At 34.7% G+C, this 25355-nt stretch overlaps 1 protein-coding gene across 2 annotated transcripts in view; it reads right to left on the minus strand.

Moving 5' to 3' along the window:
- Positions 1-25355, minus strand: part of CEP85L (centrosomal protein 85L) — a 161491-nt gene that overhangs the window by 48347 nt on the left and 87789 nt on the right. The window contains exons 4-6 of one of the 2 annotated variants that reach the window (XM_087865421.1): positions 24175-24296; positions 13610-13727; positions 2323-2478 (exon numbers count right to left, since the gene is read on the minus strand). In XM_087865421.1, the coding sequence (XP_087721547.1) occupies positions 2323-2478; positions 13610-13727; positions 24175-24296 (396 nt within the window). The remainder of the gene's footprint in view (positions 1-2322; positions 2479-13609; positions 13728-24174; positions 24297-25355) is intronic. The other variant, XM_045798549.2, reaches the window with a different exon arrangement.

The raw sequence follows: 25355 nt of genomic DNA on the forward strand, positions 1-25355 counted from the left end.
ACTGATTTTCCACACTGTATTGGAAGTCCTACAGAATGCAGTAAGACAAGAGAAGAAAATAAAATGTATGCCAATTGGGAAAAAAGAAAGAAAACAGTTTTTTTTTTTGTTTTTTTTTTTTTTTACAGATGACATGATCATCTTATGTATAAAATCACTGAAAACATACCAAAAACAAAAACAAAAAACAAAAACAAAAACACAACACCCCTGAAACTAATAAGCAATTATAGCAAGGTTGCAAGAGACAAGGTTAATATATGAAAGTCAGTTCTTTTCCTATATACCAGCAATGAACAAGTGGAACTTGAAATTAAAAACACACTGCCGCTTACATTAGCACTCCAAAAAATGAAGTACAAATATAACAAAATATGTATAAGATACATAAAAAGAAAGTTATAAAATTCTGATCAAAGATATCAAAAAAGAACCAAATAAACAAAGAGATATTCCATGTACATAGATAACCTCAATGCTGTCAAGATGTTCGGTTCTTCCTAGCTTAATCTATAGATTCAAAGCAATCTCAAGCAAAATCCCAGCAAGTTGTTTTGTGGATAGCAACACATTGATTCTAAAGTTTCTATGGAAAAACAAAAGACCCAGGATAGCCAACATAATACTGAAGGAGAAGAACAAAGATGGAGGACTGCCACTACCTGACTTCAAGACTTAAAATACACCTACAGTAATCTAGAGTGTATGATACTGAGGAAAGACCAGACAAACAGGTCAATGGAACAGAACAGAAAGCCCAGAAACAGATCAACATAAACACAAGTCAACTGATCTTTGACAAAGGAACAAAGGCAGTACAATAGAGCAAAGGAAGTCCTTCCGACAATTGATGCTGGAACAATGGGACATCCGCATACAAGAAAATGAATCTAGGCACAGGTTTTACACTCTTCACAAAAATTAACTAAAAATGGACTATAGACCTAAATGCAAAATACAAAACTATAAAACCCCTAGAACATAGGAAAACACCTAGAAGACTATGAATATGGCAATGACTTTTAGATATACTACCAAAGATATGATCCACAAAAGAAACAAATAATAAGCTGGATTTCATTAAAAATCTCTGCTCTGTAGAAGGCATTATCAAGAAAATGAGAAAATAGGCCACATATTGGCAGAAACTATTTGCAGAAGATACATCTAAAGGATTTGTATCCAAACTATACAAAGAACTCAAAAATAAACACAATTAAAAAGGGGGAAAAGATCTGAACAGACACATCACTGAAGAAAATATACAGGTGGCAAATAAATATATGAAAAGATGTTCAACATCAAATGTTTTTAGGGAATTGCAAATTAAAACACCAAGCTACCTACCTCCACACACCTATCAGAATGGCCAAATCCAAAACACTGACAACACCAAATGCTGGTAAGGATATGAACAACAGAAACTCCCATTCATTGCTGGTGGGAATGTAAAGTAATAGCCACTTTGAAAGACAGTTTGGCAGTGAGTTAAAAACTAAAAATACTCCTTCCCATATGATCTAGCAATTGTGTTCCTTGGCATTTACCCAAATGAATAGAAAGTATGCTATACAAAAAGCTTCACATGGAAGTTTATAGCAGCTTTATTCATATTCGCCAAAACTTGAAAATAACTAAAATTTCCTTCAGGGGGTGAACAGATAAACTGTGGTACATCCAGATAATGGAATATTATTCAGCACTAAAAAGACGTAATCTATCAATATGTGAAAAGACATAGAGGAGGGGCGCCTGGGTGGCTCAGTCAGTTAAGTGTCTGCCTTTAGCTCAGGACATGATCCTAGGGTCCTGGGATGGAGCCCTACATCAGGCTCCTGCTCAATAGGGGAGTCTGCTTCTCCCTCTCCCTTTGCCCCTCCCCCTCTGTTCATGCTCAGTCTCTCGCTTTCTCCCTCAAATAAATAAAATCTTATTAAAGAAAAGAGAGGAAATTTAAATGTATATTATAAAATGAAAGAAGCTATCATGAAAAGCTATATATTGCATGATTCCAACTATATCACATTCTGGAAGAGGCAAAACTATGGAAACAATAAAAAGACTAATTGTCACCAGGGGCTAAGAGAGAGTAGAGAATGAACAGGGAAAGCACAGATTTTTGGGGTAGTGAAACTATTCTGTATGATACTACAATGATGGATACAGGTCATTATATATTTGTCCAAACTCATAGAATTGTAACACCAAGTGTGAACCTTAATGTGAACTATGGCCTTTGAGTGATAATGATGTGTCAATGTAGGTTCAATAGTAACAAAGATACCCTGTGATACAGGATGTCAATAGTGAAGAAGGGGGCACCTGGGTGGCGCAGTCGTTAAGCGTCTGCCTTCGGCTCAGGGTGTGATCCCGGCGTTCTGGGATCGAGCCCCACATCAGGCTCCTCCGCTGGGAGCCTGCTTCTTCCTCTCCCACTCCCCATGCTTGTGTTCCCTCTCTCACTGGCTGTTTCTCTCTCTGTCAAATAAATAAATAAAAATCTTTAAAAAAAAATAGTGAAGAAGGCTGTAGGTGTGTGGCAGCATAGGATATAAGAGAACTCTCTGTACATTCTGTTCAACTCTGCTGTGAACCTAAAACTGCTCTAAAATATGAAATTTATTAATTTTACAAATAAGTTAATATAGGTGTTTTTAGGACAATGAAATATAAACATTTCTGGAAAACCATTCAAAAATCAAGCACTAAAAATAGTAGGATTTAAAAGAAAAGTAAAAACAAGAATAGGCCACTCAAAGCCTATGCAACTTAAACCAAATTACTAATCAAAACAGAAACTGGGGAGAAGAGCTCAACATTTTGGGCAGGCAGTCACAGTTAATATTAAACAACCGCATGCACAGAAACTGTCAAAATGCTGGTGGCACTTGAATTACAGCAGGTCTGGTGGGTGTTGAGATGATATAGGCAGAACTCTGCACTATAGGGACTACCATTCAGGTGGGTAGGAGGCAATACAACCTGCCATGACCCGAAACCACTAAAAGAGGGAGGCCATTTCTCAAGACAGTACAGTACTCTTACAATTTTTTTTTTTTAAAGATTTTATTTATTTATTTGACAGAGAGACAGCCAGCGAGAGAGGAAACACAAGCAGGGGGGTGAGAGAGGAAGAAGCAGGCTCTCAACAGAGGAGCCTGATGCGGGGCTCGATCCCAGAACGCCAGGATCACGCCCTGAGCCAAAGGCAGGCGCTTAACGACTGAGCCACCCAGTCGCCCCCCTTACAATTTTCTGAAAATGAAGCTAGAAGAGGTTTCTGCTGTCAATGCAGTAAGTGAGCCTAGGCCTTTTCTGCAGCCTCCAAAGATTCTACTTTAACTCCCATTGTCCTAACTCCCCCTACCTGGAAAAACGAAACAAAAACCACATTCGAACCAATGAAACTTGAATAGTGTACTGACAACATTCTACCTACCATTAGTGTACAGGCAAATGTGCACTACAGAAATGTGTTTCATAGCAACACAAGCTGTAGAACTTGTAGATGAAATTAAGCAGAAAGAAAGAGAAAAGTCTGAAGCCAGAACTGCTTTAAGCCTTTAAATTCCTTTTTCAGGCTGAGTGTCCCACAACCACTGAATCTATGAAGCCTGTCTTCCCTTCATTTCTATGACAATACTACCCCCACCCATCCCTGCCATGCCCCTTTGCAGGTTGTACTTTTTTACTGCCTTCTACAATACTGCTAGTCCCTGTAGTTATTTCTGGGTCCCATTTTCTTCACTCTCGGGAACACCTGATCATGCCCAAGCTTCAACGACAACCCAGGTGAACTGACAAGTCCTAAGTCTCTAATCTCTACCTTAGACCTACCTATGAATATCACCCTCATTCTTCACCTCGATCTCAAATTTACAATATAATATATAAGCTTAACTCATTATTTTTTTCCTCTAAACTTATTCCTGATGTAGTCATCTCTATCCTGGTCTTTGACAATATAAATAAACCAATTCATTTTGCCCATCTGAAACTAGGCAATCATTTCTCTAACCCATTAAAAAGTCATTAAATCAAGCCCATGCTTGGGTCACACAGATGTTTAATATATATTCCTCCTCTTGTCATGACCTATGTTTGTTTTAAAATTCAGGTGTTCGTTTAAGTTTTAGACTATTGAGATAGCCTCCTGACTGGTTTCTGCCTCAACAGCTACCTTAAATCTGTTATGCCACTGGGGTAACCAAACTAGGATACTTGGGAGAGTAAAAGAGGGTGCTATTAATCATTATGCTAGTACAACAGGCATTACCTGGAACTGTACCTAAACTTGGGACAAATGGGTTACTTTACAAGCCTTTGCTCTAATTGACCCCTGCTTACGTCTTTAACCACAATTCTTACCACTATTCTTCTCTCATTTTGCACTTCATCCATACACAGTAATTTGTAGTTTTCCAAATGTATTATTTCCTCTCTTGCCTTTGGACCTCTTCACACACAATATACTACACTTCAAGCACTTTTACTCCATGTCTTTCACCCGCTAAATTCTTTTACTTCATCAGGTTCTCAGATCAGATATCCCTTCCTATAGGAAGTTTGAGCCAACCTTTGGAAGGCTAGTTTGTATGTTCTTAGTAGGAATTCCCATAGCACTTTATATATATATATCTCCCATTTGAGCACCTCGAACTTACTGCAATTCTCTCTTATTTATCTGTCTTCCTCATTAGATTGTACACTCTTTGAAGAAAAAAAAAACTTCACTCATATTTATGTTACTAGTGCCTACATGGTGTCTTATACATAGGAAACATAAATAATTTCTGAAGAAATGGTTGAACAGTTTTTTGACACAGTCTCTCTCTGTAGACTTCAAGATCCATGAAAATAGAAACTATTCTTCACTCTTGTGGCTCCAGCATTTACCACATTAGATGCTTGTATGTTGTTAAACAAGCTCATTTGTAAAGGTAGAACTCATTTATGAAATGCTCATTAAAACCAAAAGACTTGGTAGAAAAGATGGCTGAAGGAAAAACAAATAGAAAAAAATTTATAAATTATATATAAAGAAAAAGTATAAAATGGAAAAACAATAAGAAATGATGCATCAATGAAGCTTAATTAAAGTAAATATTATTTGGGGTGCCTGGGTGGCTCAGTCATTAAGTGTCTACCTTTGGCCCAGGGCGCGATCCCAGAGTCCTGGGATCAAGCCCCCGCATTGGGCTCCCTGCTCTGCTGGGAAGCCTGCTTCTTCCTCTCCCACTCCCCCTGCTTGTGTTCCCTCTCTCACTGGCTGTCTCTCTGTCAAATAAATATATAAAATCTTTAAAAATATATATATATATTATTCGGTTGGTCTTTCCAAGGTTCACATCCATATTAAAGGAAGGCATCTCTTTCTTATTCAGTTTTTAACAAAAGGTAAAAGGGTCCTTCTTATTTTTTTTTTCCCCAAGAAGGCCTGTCAATCATAGGTTGAAATTTCGGTATAAAGCATTATAAATACAAATCTCTCTTCAGTTGCAGCAATTCTACTACTAAAACAATTTAGAAAGTATGAATTTTAGGATAAGGATCTAGTTCTCATTTTCTACCTATGAGATTTGGCTGATATTTCATCTTGATTGGAAGACTGTTCAAAGTTTTTAATAGGCAAATAGAGTTATTTCTCAAGAATATGTTTTATACCTATAATTTCATAAAAGAATGTTATTTTATTTCAAAAATTTACTTTAACCTCAGATATACAGAATATGAAAAGTATAATTTTCTTTGTTTAAAGTGCTATGGAATTAAGATGAATAAGCTATGGGCCCCAAAATGTGCATATATAAAATGCTGTGCATATAAAATAACATTATTCATACATCCAAGGTAAAAATTCCTCTGCTATTATTCTTCATAGAAATTGAAAAAACAACTCTAAAATCTGTGGGGAATCACAAAAGACCCCCAAATAGCCAAAGCAATCCTGAGAAACCAAAAAAAAAAATTAAAGCCAGAAGTGTCATGCTTCTGGATTTCAGACTATACTAAAAAGCCATAGTAATAAAAACAGTACAGTACTGGCACAAAAAAAGACATATCAACCAACGGAACAGAGCAGACAGCCCAGAATTAAATCCTGGCATATACAGTCAAATTACATGTGACAAAAGAATACCCAATGAGGAAAGGATAGTCTCCTTAACAAATGTGCTGGATAAACTGTAGAAGCACATGCAGAACAATGAAATCGAGCCCCTCTCTCACACCACTCACAAAAATTAACTTGAAATAGATTGAAGACTTAAAAGGTCTGATACCATAAAACTCCTAGAATGAAGCACAAGGGGGAAAAGTCATCAATATTGCCTCAGCAATGACTTGTTTTTTGGACATGACACCAAAAACACAAACAACAAAAACAAAAATCAACAAATGGAAGTACATCAAACTCAGATGCTTCTGCACAGGAGATCTAATAATTTAAAAAATGAAAAAACAACCTATAGAATAAGAAAATATTTCAGGAAACCATATGTCAGATAAGGATTAACATCCAAAATATATAAAGAATTCAATTTAATAATTAAAAATAATCAATCCAATTTAAAAAATGGGCAAAAGAACTAAACAGGTATTTTTCCAAAGAGGACATCAAAATGGCTAACAGACACATGGGAAGATGCTCCACATCATTAATCATCAGGAAAATGCAAATCAAAACCACAATGAGCTACCCTGTCACATATGCTAAAACGACCATCATCAAGAAGACAAGAAATAACAGAAGCTGGCAAGAATGTGGTGAAAAAGGAACCCATACACAGCATTGGTGGGAATGGAAATTTGTCCAGCCACTATGGACCAATAAAATAGATCTTCCATACAATCCAGCAATCCCATTTCTGGGTATATTTCCAAAGAAAATGCAAACAGGATTTTTTTCTTTTTAAAGATTTTATTTATTTGAGAGAGAGTGAGAGAGAGAGAGCACAACAGGAAGGAGGGTCAGAGGGAGAAACAGACTACACGCTGAGCAGGGAGCCCGACACAGGCCTCAATGCTGGGACTCCAGGATCATGACCTGAGCCCAAGGCAGATGCTTAACCAACTGAGCCACCCAGGTGTCCTGCAAACAGGATTTTGACAAGATATATACCCACTCATGTCTATCACAGCATTATTCATAATAGCTAGAATATGGAAACAACCCATATGCTCATCAGTGGATACAAAAAGATAAGGTAATATACACAGTGGAATATTATCCAGCCATGAAAAGGAAGATATCCTACCATTTGTGACAACATGAATGGACCTTAAGCACATTACATTAAGCAATATAAATCAGACAGAGAAAGAGAAGTACTGTATGATATCACTTATATGTAGAATCTAAAAAAGTTAAACCTGTAAAAAGCAGAGAGTAAAACGATAGTTACCAAAGGATGGGAGGTGGGAAGGTGGAGATCAGAGCAATAGTACATAGGGGTAGAAACTTGTAAGGAGTAGTAAATAAGCCATAGAAATTTCGGGCACAGTATAATGAATATAAACAATAATATACACTATAACTATTTAATTCAATAAATATTACTACATAAGCAAACATTATATAAATGTGTTAAAGTAGCATGCTGTGTACACCTTAAATTTACATATTATATGTCAAATTTATTCAATAAAAAAAGAAAAGCACTATTCATACACCAAAAAATTCTTCATTCGCTATGAAGTATTTTATGATTGTATTTGCTGTTCTTTTAAACCCTTGGCGTTTTTCAGCTCTCTATATCTATCTACTGAAAAAAAGTTCACCTCATATATTTATAATATCCATTCAGTACTTAGGGTTTTCCTTGTATTCTCTTTTATTAATTGCCCTTATCTTTTGAAGTGTAACTTCTCAACAATATTTTAACTCCCCATATCATTTAAAATCCTTCTAATATTTTCAGCAGCCCCCTTTGCCACATCCCTCCTTGTAGACTGACTTGGAGAGCCCTCTACTGGCCTGATGCTGTGTCAAAAAACATCTTCTTCAGCTTTTAAATACATACTAAGATACACACACTTTTGATAATATAATTGTATAATTCAAGCTAACCCTTTATTCAGAAAAATAAGTTACAAGGAGAAACTGCATGGTTCTATAAAACTGTTACCAAAGCAAATTATACTACTTACATAAGTACAGAAATACCACTTTTAAATAACTGTACACTATTAATCTCAGTACCATAGAGTCTTACTACCATGGGATAGAACTAGTAGCAGATGAGACAACATTGTAATGAGATATTCTGATGTATTAATAACTGAAGTAGGGTAAGCAAGCTGGAATCTCTGTTAAATGTTTCTGACTAAAGTTAGTCTGAAGATTAGTTGTTCTTCAATATTTCCTGACTTTAATATACCAATTCCTCTAATACATAAAAACAAGTTTGAAAATATAACAGAGGAAAAAAATTCTACTTAAAATGTTTTTCTAAAATTCTAGAAATAAAGACAAAAAAACCTTCTACAAATAGAAGTATATACTGCCATAAAGTTATTAGTCCTCACTTTTGATCCCAATGAAAATGCTAATAGTAATGTTTTGGAAATAAACAAGTCAAATATGAAGTCTACATAGAAAAACATACAAACAAGTTTTAAGAAAAATTCTTAAAAAGAGTAATAATTGGGGAAAGTCACCCTTCCAGCCATATAAATTTTGTTATAAGGCCTTACATACCCTGTGTTCCCATTAGACCATGTTCCCATTAGATTGTACTCTCAGCGGCAAAACCAACCTCATTCACATTTCTATTCCTTGCACCTAGACATTGCCTTACCCACAGTGAACATAAATTTTAAAGGAATGGGTAAACATGTTTACCTATATGGTCTCTCCCTCTGTAGTTTGAGGTCGATGAAGGTAGGAACTATTCTTCACCTTTGTGACCTCATAACTTAACACAGTGGATGTTTAGTAACTATTTTCTTAAATGGGTTTATTAGTGAAGGTAGGACTTATTTATAAAATACTTGTAAGAATTAGAGAGACTTCATAGTAGAAAATAATGGATATAGGAAAAAGAAATAGAATGACACAAATAGAAAGAAAATATGACAAATTCAGAAAATGTATTTTCAAATCAAATTATAGACAAAAAGCTAATTTCTTTAATATGTAAAGGGCTTATAAAATTAATAAGCAAAAAACCAATATCTAACAGAAAAAAACAAGCAAAGTATCAATATGAAATGACATTTCACAGAAAAGAAATATGAATGGGACTTAAATCTATAAAAAGAAATCACTCAGGAGAAAAACATATTAAAACCATATGAAGAAAACAAGAAAGATCTCAAATCAACAACCTAACTTTACAACCTAAGGCTGGAAGGAGAGAATAAACTAAAACCAAAACTATCAGAAGGAATGAAATAATAAAGATTCAAACAGTATAAATGAAATAGAGAATATAAAAACAATGGAGAAAATTAATGAAACCAAAATTTGGTTCTCTGAAAAAAATCAACAAAATTGATAAACCTTTACCTAGATGGACTAAGGGAAAAGACACTAATTACTAAAATCAGAAATGAAAGTAATGACATTAACTTATCAATTCTACAGACATAAAAAGGATTATAAGAGTACTGTGAACAATTAACTGTATGCCAACAAACTGGATAAACCAGATACAATGGACAAATTCCTAAAAACATAAAACCTATCAAGACTAAATCATGAAGAAACAGAAAATCTGAGCAGACCTATCTATTAAGAGATTGAATCAGTAATTAAAAATCTCCCCCCCCACCCCCACAAAAAGCCCGAGCCCTGGACCTGATGGCTTCACTAGTGAATTCTACCAAACATGTAAAAAAAGAACTAACACCAATCCCTTTCAAACTTTTCCAAACACTGAAAGAGAAGAAACTACACTTCCTAAGTCATTCTGTGAAGCCAGCATTATTTTGATACTAAAGCCAAAGACACTACAAGAAAACTACAGACCAATATCTTTGATGCAAAAATCCTCAACACGATAATAACAAACTGAATTCGGCAGTATATTAAAAGGATTATAATCTATGACCAAGTAGGATTTATTCCTGGAATGCAAACATGGTTCAACATATCAAAACTGATCAATGTACAATACTGCATCAACAGAATAAAAGGGGGAAAACCCCACAATCATCTCAACTGATGTTGAAAAAGCATGACAAAATTCAACATCCTTTGCTGATTAAAACACAAAAAACTAGGAACATAAGGAAACTACCTCAACATAATAAAAGCTATACAGAAAAAACCCACAGCAAACATTACACTCAATGATGAAAGACTGAAAGCTTTTCCTCTAAGATCATGAACTAGGCAAGGATTCCCATTTTCTATTCAACAAAATACTGGAAGTTATAGCCAGAGTCATTAGGCAAGGAAAAGAAATACAAGACATCTAAATTGGAAAGGAAGCCGTGAAATCATCTCTGTTCAGGTGATATAGTCTTACATGTAGAAAATCCTAAAAATTCAACAAAAAGCTTGTTAGAGCTATTGAATAAATTCAACAAAGTATTAGGATACAAAGTCAACACACAAAAATTTGTTGCATTTCTATGCGCTAACAATGAACAATCTGAAAAGAAAATTATGAAAACAATTCTATTTACAACAGTATCAAAAAGAATAAAATACTTAGGAATTAACCAAGGAGGTAAAAGACTTGTATAATAAAAACTACAAAATATTGCTGAAAGAAAGTGAAGACATAAATAAATGGAAACATATCCCCTGTTATTAATATTGTTAAGATGTTAATACTACCCAAAGCAATCTACCGGTTCAGCGCAATCCATATCAAAATCACATTTTTTTTTTTTTTAAGAAAGAGAAAAACCCACCCTAAAATTCATATAGAATCTCAGCTTAAACAATCTTAAAAAGAAGAACAAAGCTGGGGGACTCATACTTCTGGATTTCAAAACAGTGTGGTACTGGATAATAAAAGACATATATAGACCAATGGAATGGAATCCAGAGCCCAGAGATAAATCCTGGCATACACGGTCAAATGATTTTTAACAAGGTGCCAAGACCATTCAATGTGGAAGTCTTTTCAACAAATGGTGCTGGAAAAACAGGATTATCCATATGCATAAGAATGAAGCTGAACCCTTACCTAATAACATATAGAAAAATTAACTCAAAACAGATCAAAGACCTAAACATAAGACCTAAAACTATAAACTCCTCAAAGAAAACATGTGGCAAAAGCTTCATGACATTGAATTTGGCAATGAGTTCTTGGATATGACACCAAAGACACAGGCAATTAAAGAAAAAGTGAACAAACTGGACTTGAAAAATTAAAAATTTTGTGCATGAAAAGATACTACCAACAGAGAAAAGAGCCAGTCAATAGAATGGGAAAAAATACTCGCAAATCATATATTTGATAAGGGGTTAATATCTAGAATATATAGAGAATTTTTAAAACTCAACAACAAAAAACAACGAACCAATTCAAAAATGGGCAAAGGACTTGAAAAGGTATTTTCCTTAAGAAGATATACAAATAGCCAATATGCCATAAAAACATGCTCATATCATTAATCATTAAGGAAATGCAAACCAAAACTACAATAAAATACCACCTCATATCCACTGGGATGGCTACTATCAAAAATAAAAAAATAACAAGTGTTGGTGACCATGTGTAATAACTAGAACCATTGTACACTATTGGTGGAAATCCAAAATGGTACAGCCACTGTGGAAAACAATATGGCGCTTCCTCAAAAAATTAAAAAAAGAATTACTATATGATCCAGCAATTCTACTTCTGGATATAAACCCAAAAAACTGAAAGCAAGGGTCTGCAAGAGATACTTATACACTCATTAAAATACATATAAAAAAAACGTCCACAGCAGCATCATTCACTATAACTAATATGTGGAAACAAACAGGGCTCCTGGGTGGCTCAGTCAGTTAGGCATCTGCCATTGGCTCAGGTCATGATCTCGGGGTCCTGGGATCGGCCCCCACATTGGGATCCCCACTCAGCAGGGGAGTCTGCTTTTCCCTCTCCCTTCCTCTGCCCTTCCCCCTGCTCATGCTCTCTGTCTCTCTCAAATAAACAAATAAAATCTTTTAAAAAAATGTGGAAGCAAACATCAAAAGATGAATGGATAAAACAAAATGTGGCATACACATATAATAGAATATTATTCAGCCTTAAAAAGGAAGGAAATTCTGACATACACTATGGCCTGGATGAACTTTGAAGAAACTATGCTAAGTGAAATAAGCCAGTTACAAAAGACAAAAATTGTATGATTTATTTAACATGAGATTTTGGAGTACTCAAAATCATAGAGAATGAAAGTAGAACAGTAGTTGCCAGGGGTTGGGGAGGCAAATGGGGAGTTACTGTTTAATGAGTACAAAGTTTTAGTTTTATAAGACATAAAGAGGTATAGAAATGGATGGTGGTGATGATTGCACAATATTATAAATGTATTTGACACCACTGAACTGTATACTTAAAAATAGTTAAGATGAAAAAAATGGTTAAGATGGTAGACTTCATATGTATTTTACACAATTTTAAATTTTTTTAAAAACCATGGAGAGAACTCCCCACCCTACCCTATATGAGAAGGGCAAAAAAAAAAAAACAAAAAAAACCTCACAGTTCGATAACACAATAGCAATTTGATAATATCAATTAAAAATGACCAACTCATACAACACTTACAAATTTCACCTGAGAATTTAACTTACAAAAATACTTGCATATGAGCAAAACAGTTTTTATAAAAGGTTATTCTTTACAACATTATTTATAGTAGCCCTAAACTAGAAACAACCCAAATTCTGACTAGTAGGGACAAGATGAATAAATTATGCTATCTCCACAAAACAAGAAATCATTAGCTATAAAAGCAAAAAAAAGGGATGCTATCTTTGTAAAGATATAGAAATAATCACTGTATTTGTTTCAGTGAAGTATAGTTGACACACATTACGTTAGTTTCAGGGGTACAACATAGTGATTCAACAAGTCTGTATGTTATGCTCTGCTCACCATAAGTGTAACTGCCATCTGTCATCATACAACACTATTACAATACCATTGACTACATCCCCTATCCTGTACCTTTTATCTCCCAAGACTTAATCACTCCATAACAGGAAGTACCTCCCACTCCCCTTCACCCATTCTGCCCATTCCCCCAGGTAACCATCAGTTTGTTCTCTGTATTCAAGTCTGTTTCTGCTTTTTTAATCATTGTATTTTAAATAATTTATAAAATATAAAGGGAAAAAAAGCAAGGTGCTGGATAATGTATATATTTTGATACTTTTTGTGAAGGTACGGGAATAAAATACATTTATATCTGCTAGTGATATACATCAATTCTGGAAGGATACACTAGGAACTGTTAACAGTAACTCCTTATGTGTGTGGGGAGGGGATATGAACTGGACATTTGGAAAACAGTTCTTGGACATCTTTTACTATGTACCTAAATATGAACCATATGAATGGATTAATTAAAAAGTATCCTCATCTTACAAGCTAATTATATAATTAACACATGCTTTATTAATAAAACAACTACAAAATTCTCTATATCTTACCTGCAAACCAGCCACATAAGAATCTTCGCAGTTTACATAATGCCCTAACATGGCATGTTGTGCCCGTAATTCATTATCCCTTATCCTCTCATGTAGGTGGGTAATCTGTTGCTTCTGCCTGCAAAACATAAATTGAGGTGACATTATAAAGAATATGCTTTTCTAAGAGACTGTTAAAAGCAGAATTTTAAGTATTCTAATAATTTGATGTAAGAGTTAAGAGTATTATCGACCTTAACATTCATAACAGGGAATTTTTAAAAACCACAGTACCATGAGTTATGTAGACCACAGAAAAAGTTTATTTATAGTGTAGAGTACTTCTGGCATTTTATAAAATATAATCTTTAGTACTCTTCTTAGATGATAACAAAGTCATGCTTTGCTTGCTTTCTTCTTGTTACTTAATATAATAAATGTTATGTTCTCAGTTTGGAATGCTTTTATCTTAAAATCCATTATTTTCATTCATACAAATTCTGCTTAACGCTTAAATACCCACTGACATTTCTGAGAATCTCATGGTCAGGGATGAATGGTATTTTCATAAATATCATCTAGCCCAACTGCTATTCTATGCCTGCATCTCCTCAACAACATCCTAGGTTACACAGTCTACACATAACCATCATCAACGATGGAGAACTCACCTGGTGACAGATTTAGATCTTTGGATAGTTCAGACATTTCACTTTAACATAACTTCATGCTAGAAACAGACACCATGGAGTTCAAATCTTTCCTCAGCAGCTCTTTGCTTACTTTAATCAAGTTATTTAACTTCTGTGTTTATGTATCCTTTATACAGTTGACACTTGAACAATGTGGGGGTTAGAGGCACTGAACCCTGACCCTCTGCCTTGCCACACAGTTGAAAATCTACATATAGTATTTGACTCCCCAAATTTAACCACTAATAACCAACTGTTGACTGGAAGCTATAATAGCTAACACTATTAAGAAAATCATAAGAAACAGAAAATACATTTATAGTACTGCATTTGTTGGGAAAAAATCCATGTATAAGTGGACCCATGTCATTCAAACCTATGTTGTTCAGGGCCAACTGTATTTGAAAACTGTTATGTACCAGGCATCAGGTTAAGAGCTTTATATGTATTATTGCTAATCTTCAAAACTTTAATAACAAGTCTCATAATAAGGTTATGAGGAAGAAAGAGCTTTTAAGAAAAAGTATGTGGGTAAACAAATAGCTTGGTATTTTCCAAAATACTTACGAAGTAACTTTTGGAGCAAGTTAGGTTATATGTTTCAGACTATATCAGAGAGCTTATTCTACTCAGAGCCATTTCATTTTTTAGATACACTATCCTTTAAGAAAATTCACATAGAAAACATCAAATAGTTAATAGATAATTTAGGAAAGATTAGTCATGACACTTTTCAAAGAATTTAAAGCTTTGCAAAGAAAACTAAACTTCCTCTTCTGTCCAAGACAGAGTAACAGAAACCAGTTGTGCCCTTCTGCCTGACACCATTATGAAACAGAACAAAATACGGGAAGCAATGACTCTCAAAAACACTGGACATCAGTTCATTAGGAACAGAGACTTCCGGGAGACAGGCAACAAATGAGGTGAGCTCTATGACCGCCAGAGCCTACTGCTTCAGGCCCCACCCAACACAGGTAAAGAGCCCTCTCTGAGCTGAAAAGACAAAGCTGGGAGACTGGAAAAACCAAGCCAACTAGAGTTCACAGTGCAAAGTCACCCTGACTATTCAGCTGAGTACTAATGAATAAACACATGAGGAACTACTTGAAGCACACATGTGAGGGGGTGGTGGTCAACCAAAAAGATGAGAAGCAACAGTGCCTGAGGCTTACTTACATGAAGCCTAGAACTGTGCCTGTTTTCAAATGCCACAGTGGAAAACCTCCCAATTCACAGGGCACCATTTAGCAGCAATTTTCAACAAAGGGCAATTGTGACTGCAGAACAAAGTTCAGGGATACAAAAATATGTGACATCCAAAAAAAGTTAAAATTCATAATGTCTGGTACTTGATCAAACATTACCAGGCATGCAAAGCAGGAAAATATAACCTAAGAAAAACCAGTCAACTGAAAGTGAACAAGAACTGACACAGATGACAGAATTAATAGACAAAGACTCTAAATTGGTTATTATAACTGTTTTCATATGTTCAAAAAAACTAGATCGATTATGTTAAGTAAAGACATAGAAAACAAAAATATTATCCTGAATGGGATTAAAAGCAGATTAGAATTTACAGGAGAAGATTAGTGAATTCGAAGACACAGCAAATAAAAACTATTCAAAAAGAAATAGAGAAAAAAAGACAAACGAAAAAAACTCAAGCACATTAGTGAGCTGTGGGATTTCTTTAAGAGACCAAACATACATGTAATTAGAATCCCTAAAGTCGGGGGAGGGACAGGAAAAATATTTTGTAGAAAACTGGCCAATATGTTTCGTAACTTGATGAGAACTATATATACCCACAGACCTAAGAAGACCAGAGAACCCCAAACACAAGTAGTAGCATGAAGAAAACTAATCCCAGAAACATCTTCAAATGGCTTAACTTTGGTGATAAAGAGAAAATCCTAAAAGTAGTCAGAGAACAAAAGATAAATTCATTCAGAGAGAAAAAGGTAAACAAAATAGCAGATGTCTCATCTGAAATAATGAAGACAGTAAAGTACTTCAAAGTATTACATTAAAGTATTAAAATTTAAAAGCTATCAATCTAGAGAATTTTTTTACTCAATGTAAATTTAAAGCAAAATAACAACTATCAACTTAGACTCCTTCACCTATTGAAAATATCAAAGACAGAGGTGAAACAGGCTTTTTTGAAAACTTAAAAGCTGAAAGAATCTATCACAGCAGACTTCGACTACAAGAAATGATAAAGGAACACCTCCAGGCAAAAGGAAAATACCAAATGAAAACCTGGATCTACACAAAAGAAAGAAGAGCACCAAAAATCATAACTACACGGGCAAATACATTACCGTTCTTATTATTTAAATCTCTTTAGAAGATAATAGACTGTGTAAAGCAAACCAACAAAGCCACAACGTACTGTGGGTTTATATATAATCTTTGTAGAAGTAAAATGTATGACAAAATAGCTCACAGACTGGGAGAGGAAAAGTGGAAGTATATTTTTGTAAGTTTCTTATGTTGTACATGAAGCAGTATAATAATATAGTACTGCTTAAGGGTAGACTACAGCACTTTAAAGATGTATATTATAAGCTCTACAGCAACCACTATAATAACTCAATAAAGAGTTATATAGCTAATAAGCCAACAAAGGACATAAAGGGAGTTATTCAAAAAAATACTCAACTAATTCAAAAGAAAAAAAGGGGGGAACAAAACAGATGGGACAATTAGAAAACAAACAGCAAGGTGGGAGATTTAAACTCGACCACATCAATAATCACAAAATGTAAATGCTCTAAATAATCCCAATTAAAAAGCAGATACTGTCAGAATGGATAAAAAGAAAGATTCAACTATGCTACCTACAAAAAATAAACAAACAACCACTTTAAATATAATGACACAGTTCTTCAAATCTTATTCCTAAAACCATTTGTATCTAGAAAATATAATTTCTGATTATTTTCTTTTTTTAAGTAAAGTATAATTGACATATAACATCATATTAGTTTCAGGTGTATAATAATATACAATCATTGTTATAACATACTGATGTGTATATATTGTGAAATGATCACCTCAATAAGCCTAGTTAAAATCATCTTATTATATTTCTTGAACATTATTGGTTTATGCAAGTTTTCCATTTCTTTTTGAGTCAATTTTGCTATTCCTTTAAAAATACTCACCTTCTTTTATGTGTTCAGATTTATTAATGTGTGTTTATAACAATAATTTAAAACCTCTTTCTATAATTATATCAGTTTTTATTCCTAATATTTTGAGTCTTTCTCTTTTTTCCTGATTAGAACTAGAGATTTATCCATTTGATTATACCCTTAGTTTTATTATTTCCTTTGTTCTCTTTTATGTTTACTATTCCTTTACTGGCCTTCTTAAGTTAAACTTTTAAATCACTGTCTTTCCTCCTTTCCTTTCCTCCTCTTCCCTACTTTTCTTGATAAAAGAAGAAATGGTGATAGAGTCGAACATACTATATTTGCAGTTCTAGTAGAAACAAAAAGAAATACAATATTAGAAGAGATAAAGACCAAGAATTTTCCAAAACTGATGAAAAACATCAAACTGGAATCAAGAAGTACTTCAATCCCCAAGAATACTAAATATGATGAAAACCACACATAGGCCCATTATAGTAAAACCGCTGAGAACAAATGTAAAAAAACAACTAAATTCAAAAAATAATAGAGTGCATTCAATTTGGCAGCAATAAGACTTGTGGATGACTTCTTAAGAGAAACCAGAGACAACGGAATAGTATCTTCAGAGTGCAGAAAGAAAATAATGGCCAATCAGGAATTATCTATCAGCCAAAAATATCTTTTACAAACAAAGGTAATAGCCACAGTAGACAAGAGATGGAAACAACCTAAATGTCCATCTACTGATAAATGGATAAAGAAAAAAGTCATATATACCTACAATGGACTATTACTCAATTTAAAAAAAACAGAAGAAAATTCTGTCATAGGTTACAACATGGATGAACCTTGAAGACATTACACTAGCTGCAATAAGCAGTCATAAACGGACAAATACTGCATGATTCCACTTCTATGAGGATCTGATGGAGTTTAGGACATTCCACCCCCAAATATGGCACGTTGGCATATTGAGTGTTTTAAGCCACAGGAGTTTAAGAAAATAGCAAAAGCAGAAAGGTCACTCTGACATCCTCCTCACCCTTGCCCTTCTTCCACAAACAGGTCACAAAAATCTCAAGTGGGGGGTGCATCCCTAAACCCAGAGGAAAGGTACATTCCCTATCTCTGAAGACTAAAGGACACAAAGAAGAATCCTACCAAGCAAGCCTTGCTAAATTTCCCCCAGTTTACTATATAATTATTCCTTAACCTAGCATATTCCTCCATGACTGTCCATTCTTCAACAAGCCTAGCATAAAATACTCAGGTCTGTTACTACGGGTTTTCACTTCCTCATAAAGGCTCCTGAGTCACATTAAACTTGTATTAAATAAATCTGTATGCTCTTCTACTGTTAATCTGTCTTTGTCAGTTTAATTTCCAGATCCGACAAAAGAACCCTAAAGGGCTGAGGCCAAAGAAAACTTTCTCCTCCCCTACAATACAAAAAAAAAAAAAAAAAAAAAAAGTGGTCAAACTTACAGAAGCACAAAGTAGAATGATGGTTTCCATGGGCTAGTACTACAAACAACGGATAAAACACAGTTTTGAAGAATCTGTCTCCTCATCATTAGCTTCCAAAATCAGCTTTCACCCATTTTGGGACCATATAAAATATGGCCCTGGGCTTTAATTTTGAAATGTACTGCTAAATATACTTTGTCAGTATTTTTTTAATTTGATGGAAAGAGGATGACTGTATTAATTTTCCTTGGACAAGTCAGAATTTTCAATTTCTCCAAAGGTGGGCCTGCCAAACAAAGCTAAGTGTATTAGCTTGAAAATACTCCCAAGGTATATTAAAAGGATTCTTATGCATTTATCTACAAATCTTAAGATTCTATAAATAATATAGAATCAATAATAAAGAATAAGAAAGAAACAGCCTTTGTTCTTGGTTCCTGGGAAGGAGACTCTAAATCCTTGGGAGTGTTTGTTATTCATGAGTCCCCTGGAAGACACATGCATTTATGCTAATGAGAAGACTCCTGGGGCCCTGGGGCTGTGGGGCCGTAGATAACAGCTTTAGGATGGGGACTGTTAACCAAAAAGCCAAACACAAAACTAGAGTTGTACTTTGAGCCAGTCCAACCTCCAGGGAAAGGAGGAGGCTGGAGACTGAGTTCAATCATGTGGCCAATGATTTGATCAATCATGCCTACACAATGAAACTCCAATAAAAATTCTGGGAACTAGCCAGATTTGTAGCCAGTTGGCTAGAAGTATGCGTGGCCTGGGGATGCCACCTTCAAACTGGCATCTGAAGATAGGCAGTCTTGTTGGGGACTATGTGCCCTTAAAGCTGTGGAGTCTGATGCTAATTTAGGGTTTTTAGTGTTAAAACTGAATTGCTGTACAGTAGATGGGACTAAAACAGAATATACACAATTCTTGGAACAACACAGGTTTGAACTGCATAGATCCGCTTACATGCAGATTTTTCTAATAAATACAGTACAATACTATTAAACGTATTTTTTCTTCCTTATGCTTTTCTTAATAACATTTTCTTTTCTCTAGTTTGCTGTAAGAGTACAATATATAATGCATGCATTGATCGACTATTTATCAGTAAGGCTTCAGGTCAACAGCAGACTATTAGTACTTAAGTTTTGGGAAGTCAACAGTTCTAAATGGATTTTCAACTGGGCAGGGGATCAGGATCCCTAACCCCCATGTTGTTCAACGATCAACTATGGATTTAGAAATTAATTCTAAAATACTATATGCCTAGGTATAAACAACCAAAAAAACTTATATAGAAATGAATTTAAGTGCTCAAATCAGCTGATAAAAATAATTAAAATCTTACTTCAACACCTGTGATGGAAAATAACTACTTTTGCATCATGGCATCCCTCTCAAAGTAAAAGACATGTACTATAAATTACAATGAACAAAATCTCACATGTTAATTGATCAAATCTATAAAGCTGGAATTTCAATAATTTTTAGTAACTATGGTATGTACATCTCAGTTTTGCTTTTGAGAAATCTGATCGTAAGTCTTAGCTCATAAAGCAGATGAATTAGAAGAACATTATGAATTCAATAAAACAGTATCCATACTATACTAAAGAAATCAGTAGATTTCTTTAAAATCAGTAGATTTTAAAAGCTTTCTAGTACAATTACAATATGATTTTACTTCCACGTGCAATTAAATAAGAAACATATATACCGCAAATTGCGAGTAACAACAAAATGAGAATTCCCCTCTATGGTGCCAGTGTCATTTACTAATAGCATTAACTTATTAGGTCATTGCAGAAGGTATAAGAGTTTCCTCTCTTATCAGTCTCAAGTGCACTGACTTACCCCTAAATTTTATCTGATCAATCCAGTAGCAAAAGCTAAGCAATTACAAAGTGCAAACAATTAGAACTACTAGTACCGGTAACCGCACAGGTTAACGAGCAACCTTAACCTTTTTTCCATTAAAATGAAGCTATTTCTCTTGAGTGAATGGTGGTGAGTACCTATGATGAGTAATGAAATGTACAAGAAACAGTCTCTTATTGGGGCGCCTGGGCGGCTCAGACGGTTAAGCATCTGCCTTTGACTCAGGTCATGATCACAGGGTCTGGGATCAAGCCCTGCATCAGGCTCCCTGTTCAGTGGGGAGCCTGCTTCTCCCTCTGCCTCTGCCATTCCTTCTGCTTGTACTCTCTGGCTCTATCTGTCAAATAAATAAATAAAATCTTAAAAAAAAAAAAAAAAAAGAAACAGTTTCTTCTGTGAGGGGGCTCAGAGTCTACGATGACAGACAAGCACAGAAATGGAACTATTATTTACAAATCATGTGTGGCTACTATTTGTGGCTACTATTTGCTAATGGCGCCTATGCATCAGGCCGTATTAGGGTTTTTACATACATTCATTCATTTAATCCTCATGCTCTAAAACTAGGTATAAGAAGGGCACTGCATAGATGAATGAGACTGGATAAAGAACTACAAAACTGAGAAACTTGAATTATACTGGATTATTTCCTTAGTATCCTTCTGCAGTATAAAGAGTCAGGAAATATATTTTTTAATATATTATATTGGTAATTATATGTATTTCTAATATTATAGACTGATTTTTTGTGTCCCCCCCACCAAATTTATGTATTGAATCCTAACGCCCAATATGATGATATAAGGAGGCATTAGATATTAACAAACTGTGGGAGGTGATTAGGTCAGGAGGGTAGAGCCCTCATGAATAGAATTAGTGCCTTTATAAAAGAGGCCCCAAAGTTGCCCCCTTTACCATTTGAGGTTACAGTGAGAAAACAGTCATTTATGAAATAGGGAGAAGGCCCTCACCAGACAATAAATCTGCTGGTGCCTTGATCTTGGATTTCTCAGTCCCCAGACTGGGAGAAATAAATTTCTGTTGTTTATAAGCCACCCAGTCTGTGGTATTTTATTATTAGCACCCCAAATGAACTAAGACACCTATTAACTTATACCAAATGGAATGGTAACTATAATGGTGTTTAAAAAATAATAAAAACTAATTAATTCTAATTGTTTGAGGGAGTGTGCATCCACATTAAGAAAATTTTGAATTTCAGTCTGTTTAAAAAAAGTATTAATTTAAAGTAGGTACAGTGAATCAAATTGTAAGGTATACAAAATATATATCCATTGGGGTCTATATCCATATATAAAATTCACTTGTACTAGAAATATCTAATATTTTTAAATAGCTTTTCCATAAAATCAATCAAAAGTATCTTCTAGAATCTTCATTCATTTATTAAGTATGTAAGTGATGCCAGAGAGGCAGAGCCTCAAGAGGGAGGGCCTCAGGCCCATTGCTTAGAGGGTTCTTGTTTGAGAAAGAATTCAAAGGCAAGACATTTAGGGATAGGGGCAAAGATTTATTAAGTACAGAAATAAGAAAGCTTCTACTCCATGAAGTAGTGGTCTCTCCTCCAAGGTGAACAAGAAGAACCTCTCCCCTTTGCCTCCAGAAGGGCTTGCTTTCTTTCTTTCTTTCTTTCTTTCTTTCTTTCTTTCTTTCTCTTTCTTTCTTTCTTTCTTTCTTTCTTTCTTTCTTTCCTTTCTTTCTTTCTTTCTTTCTTTCTTTCTTTTTTTCTTTCTTTCTTTCTTTCTTTCTTTCTTTCAGATTCTATTTATTTATTTGGGAGAGAGAGAGAGACTACTAGCAGGGGGAGCAGGAGAGGGAGAGGGAGAGGGAGAAACAAGCTCCCGACTGAGCAGGGAGCCTAATGTGGGGCTTGATACCAGGACCCCAGGATCACGACCTGAGCCGAAGGTAGACGCTTAACCAACCCAGGCGCCCCTAACAAAGGATTTTATAATTTTTTTTTTTTAATTAGCTAACCATACAGGAAGGAACCTATTACTCTTTAACTTTAGGCTTATCACTCACATTGGGCAGTTAATTTCTCCACTGTCTTAGTTTTGGAATTACCCACATGGAGCATTTTAAGAATGTCCAGCATATGTGGCTCCTACTGCTGGACGGAGTGGGGTCTTGTGGTTTTCCATGAGTTGGATCTTGTGACTCTTTTTTTGGCTTGCTGATTTTTAGGTTAAGGGTCAGCCTAAAATCAAAATGGCTTTACTCTGGTCAACTTATCTCTCAAGTCATTCTTTCCTATCTCATAAATATCAAGCATTAAGCATATACTATGTGGCAGGCTCTGTTCAAGATACTGGGAACACAGCAGAGAATGAAAAGTTCAGATGTCTGTGCTCTAACTTATACTCCAGTAGGTCCTGCTTAATCTTGGTAAATATTTAAGCAAAATCTTTTGAAATTTTGACTATTAAATACATTTAAATGTTCGAATTAGGATTTAAAGGCTAAAATGTCTACTACTTTATCCCAAATAAGCACATAAAAATAAGCAGCATTAAGAAAAAAATGCCTCCTCAAATGATTTCTCCATTACCATGATACACAAGTTTATCCCTAAAGTATAAATTATGTAGAACCAATATACATCAAGGATAATATAATTAGTAATATTAACATTTATTGCTCAAAATAATCAGGAGACTATTAAGTATAAAAATTTTTTTTCAGAGCTTTGGTACTCAAAAACGCAAAATTTTTGGCCTGTCCCCCAAAATTTCTAAAATGTTTATCGGTAAGTCATTTAATTTTAAACATTCATGATAATTTTTGTATCTTCAGATCTAATTAACATACATTAAAGTATTAGCACTTTTTTTTAAAAGATTTTATTTATTTATTTGACAGAGAGAGACAGCCAGCGAAAGAGGAGGGAACACAAGCAGAGGGAGTGGGAGAGGAAGAAGCAGGCTTCCCAGCGGAGCAGGACTCTGCCCTGAGCCAAAGGCAAACGCCTAACAACTGAGTCACCCAGGTGCCCCCAAAATATTAGCACTTTAAAGTAGCTTTCCAATTTAATAGTTTCCAAATGTAAAACACAAAGATACAGCTTGTAGCTTTCGTAATTCATTAGCATTGCAGCTAACTTTTTACATCTATAAAGACAGAAAGGAGTTTCCGAATGAGTTACTCTAATGTAAATGGGAGGGTGGTAAAAAACAGAAAGACGGACCAACAGACCAACCCTCAGCTCTCACAGAGGTTCTTAGAGGGGGTGGGATGAGGGAGGGACAGACATGAGACATCAATCTATTTGTAAGATCCTATTTCTTAAACTCTAAGTAGTGGATACAAAGGTATTTGTTTTCATAATCTACATTTCCGTATGCCTGAAATATTTAGTAATTTAAAAAAAGAGACTTACCGATCAATTACAATCTCTTTCTGCCTTAGCTGTCCTTCTTTTATTTTCAGCACTGATTCCCACTTACTGAAATCCTGATAGCCAGAAGGTGAGTAACTTTGACGAGATGATCCAGTCAAAACCTGCACAAATATATTTATACCATTAGTATATTGACAGCATCAAAAGGGAATATTTCAACGATCCCTAATATTTTCCCAATGATTTTCATTAAAAAAGAAGAACTCTCCCTTTGATTTTTTTTTAAAGGCTATCTGAAATCACACTTGTGAATAAACATAACTTGAAGAATTTCAAGGAAGTTCCAAAGTAAAAGTACAAGTCTAATGAATTGGTGACAATATTTAACCTAGCTTATTATAGAACATTATAAATAAGATCTTATTCTCATTACCTTCTGGAAACTTTCTGTAAATGAGGGATTAATCACTCACTGCCTAAGGAAGAAGTACAATAAGAAAATGTACCATGGTTAGACTAGACAAACATTATAGGAAAAGTTTCCACAAGGAAATAAAAATAGTACCTGTAGTATGCAGACTTCAAATTGTCATCCATCACATCACATTTACTTACATTAAACTTTCAAAAGCAAAAATATTTTCACAAAATAGTCAACATATTTATATAAAATAAGACTTAAACAGGTATAATCTGGGTGGGTGATTACTGGCCTCCAGTGTAAATTACACAATTTAGAAAAAATCTGCTTAGAATTTAAGAGAAATTTCAAATATTTAAAACAAATCAACACTGATAAAAACTAATATGGCAGATATCCTCAAATTCCTATGACTGAAACAAAATAAAAAAAGAAAACCTTAATATACTAGTAGTCATAGATTGAATTGTGTCTCCTCAAACAGATACGTTGAAGTCCTAACCCCCTAGTACCTCAGGATGTAACTTTCTTTGGGAACAGGGTCTTTATAGTCAAGTTAAGATGAAGCCATTGGGGTGGGCCCTAATCCAATATGGCTGGTGTCCTATGTAAAGGGGAAATTTGAACACAAATACACATAGAAGACGACTATGTAAAAAGATATAGAAAGAACACCATCTGAAGATGAAAGCAGAGATAGTAGTGATGCATCTAAACACCAAGCAACACAAAAGATTGTCAGGAAACCACCAGAAACTCAGCCTGGAATAGATTTTTCTTCACAGGCCTCAGAAGAAAC

The sequence above is a fragment of the Ursus americanus genome, chromosome 11 (genome assembly GCF_024610735.1).
Source record: "Ursus americanus isolate L20-20 chromosome 11, mUrsAme1.1.p, whole genome shotgun sequence".
NCBI classification, from domain to species: Eukaryota; Metazoa; Chordata; class Mammalia; order Carnivora; family Ursidae; genus Ursus; species Ursus americanus.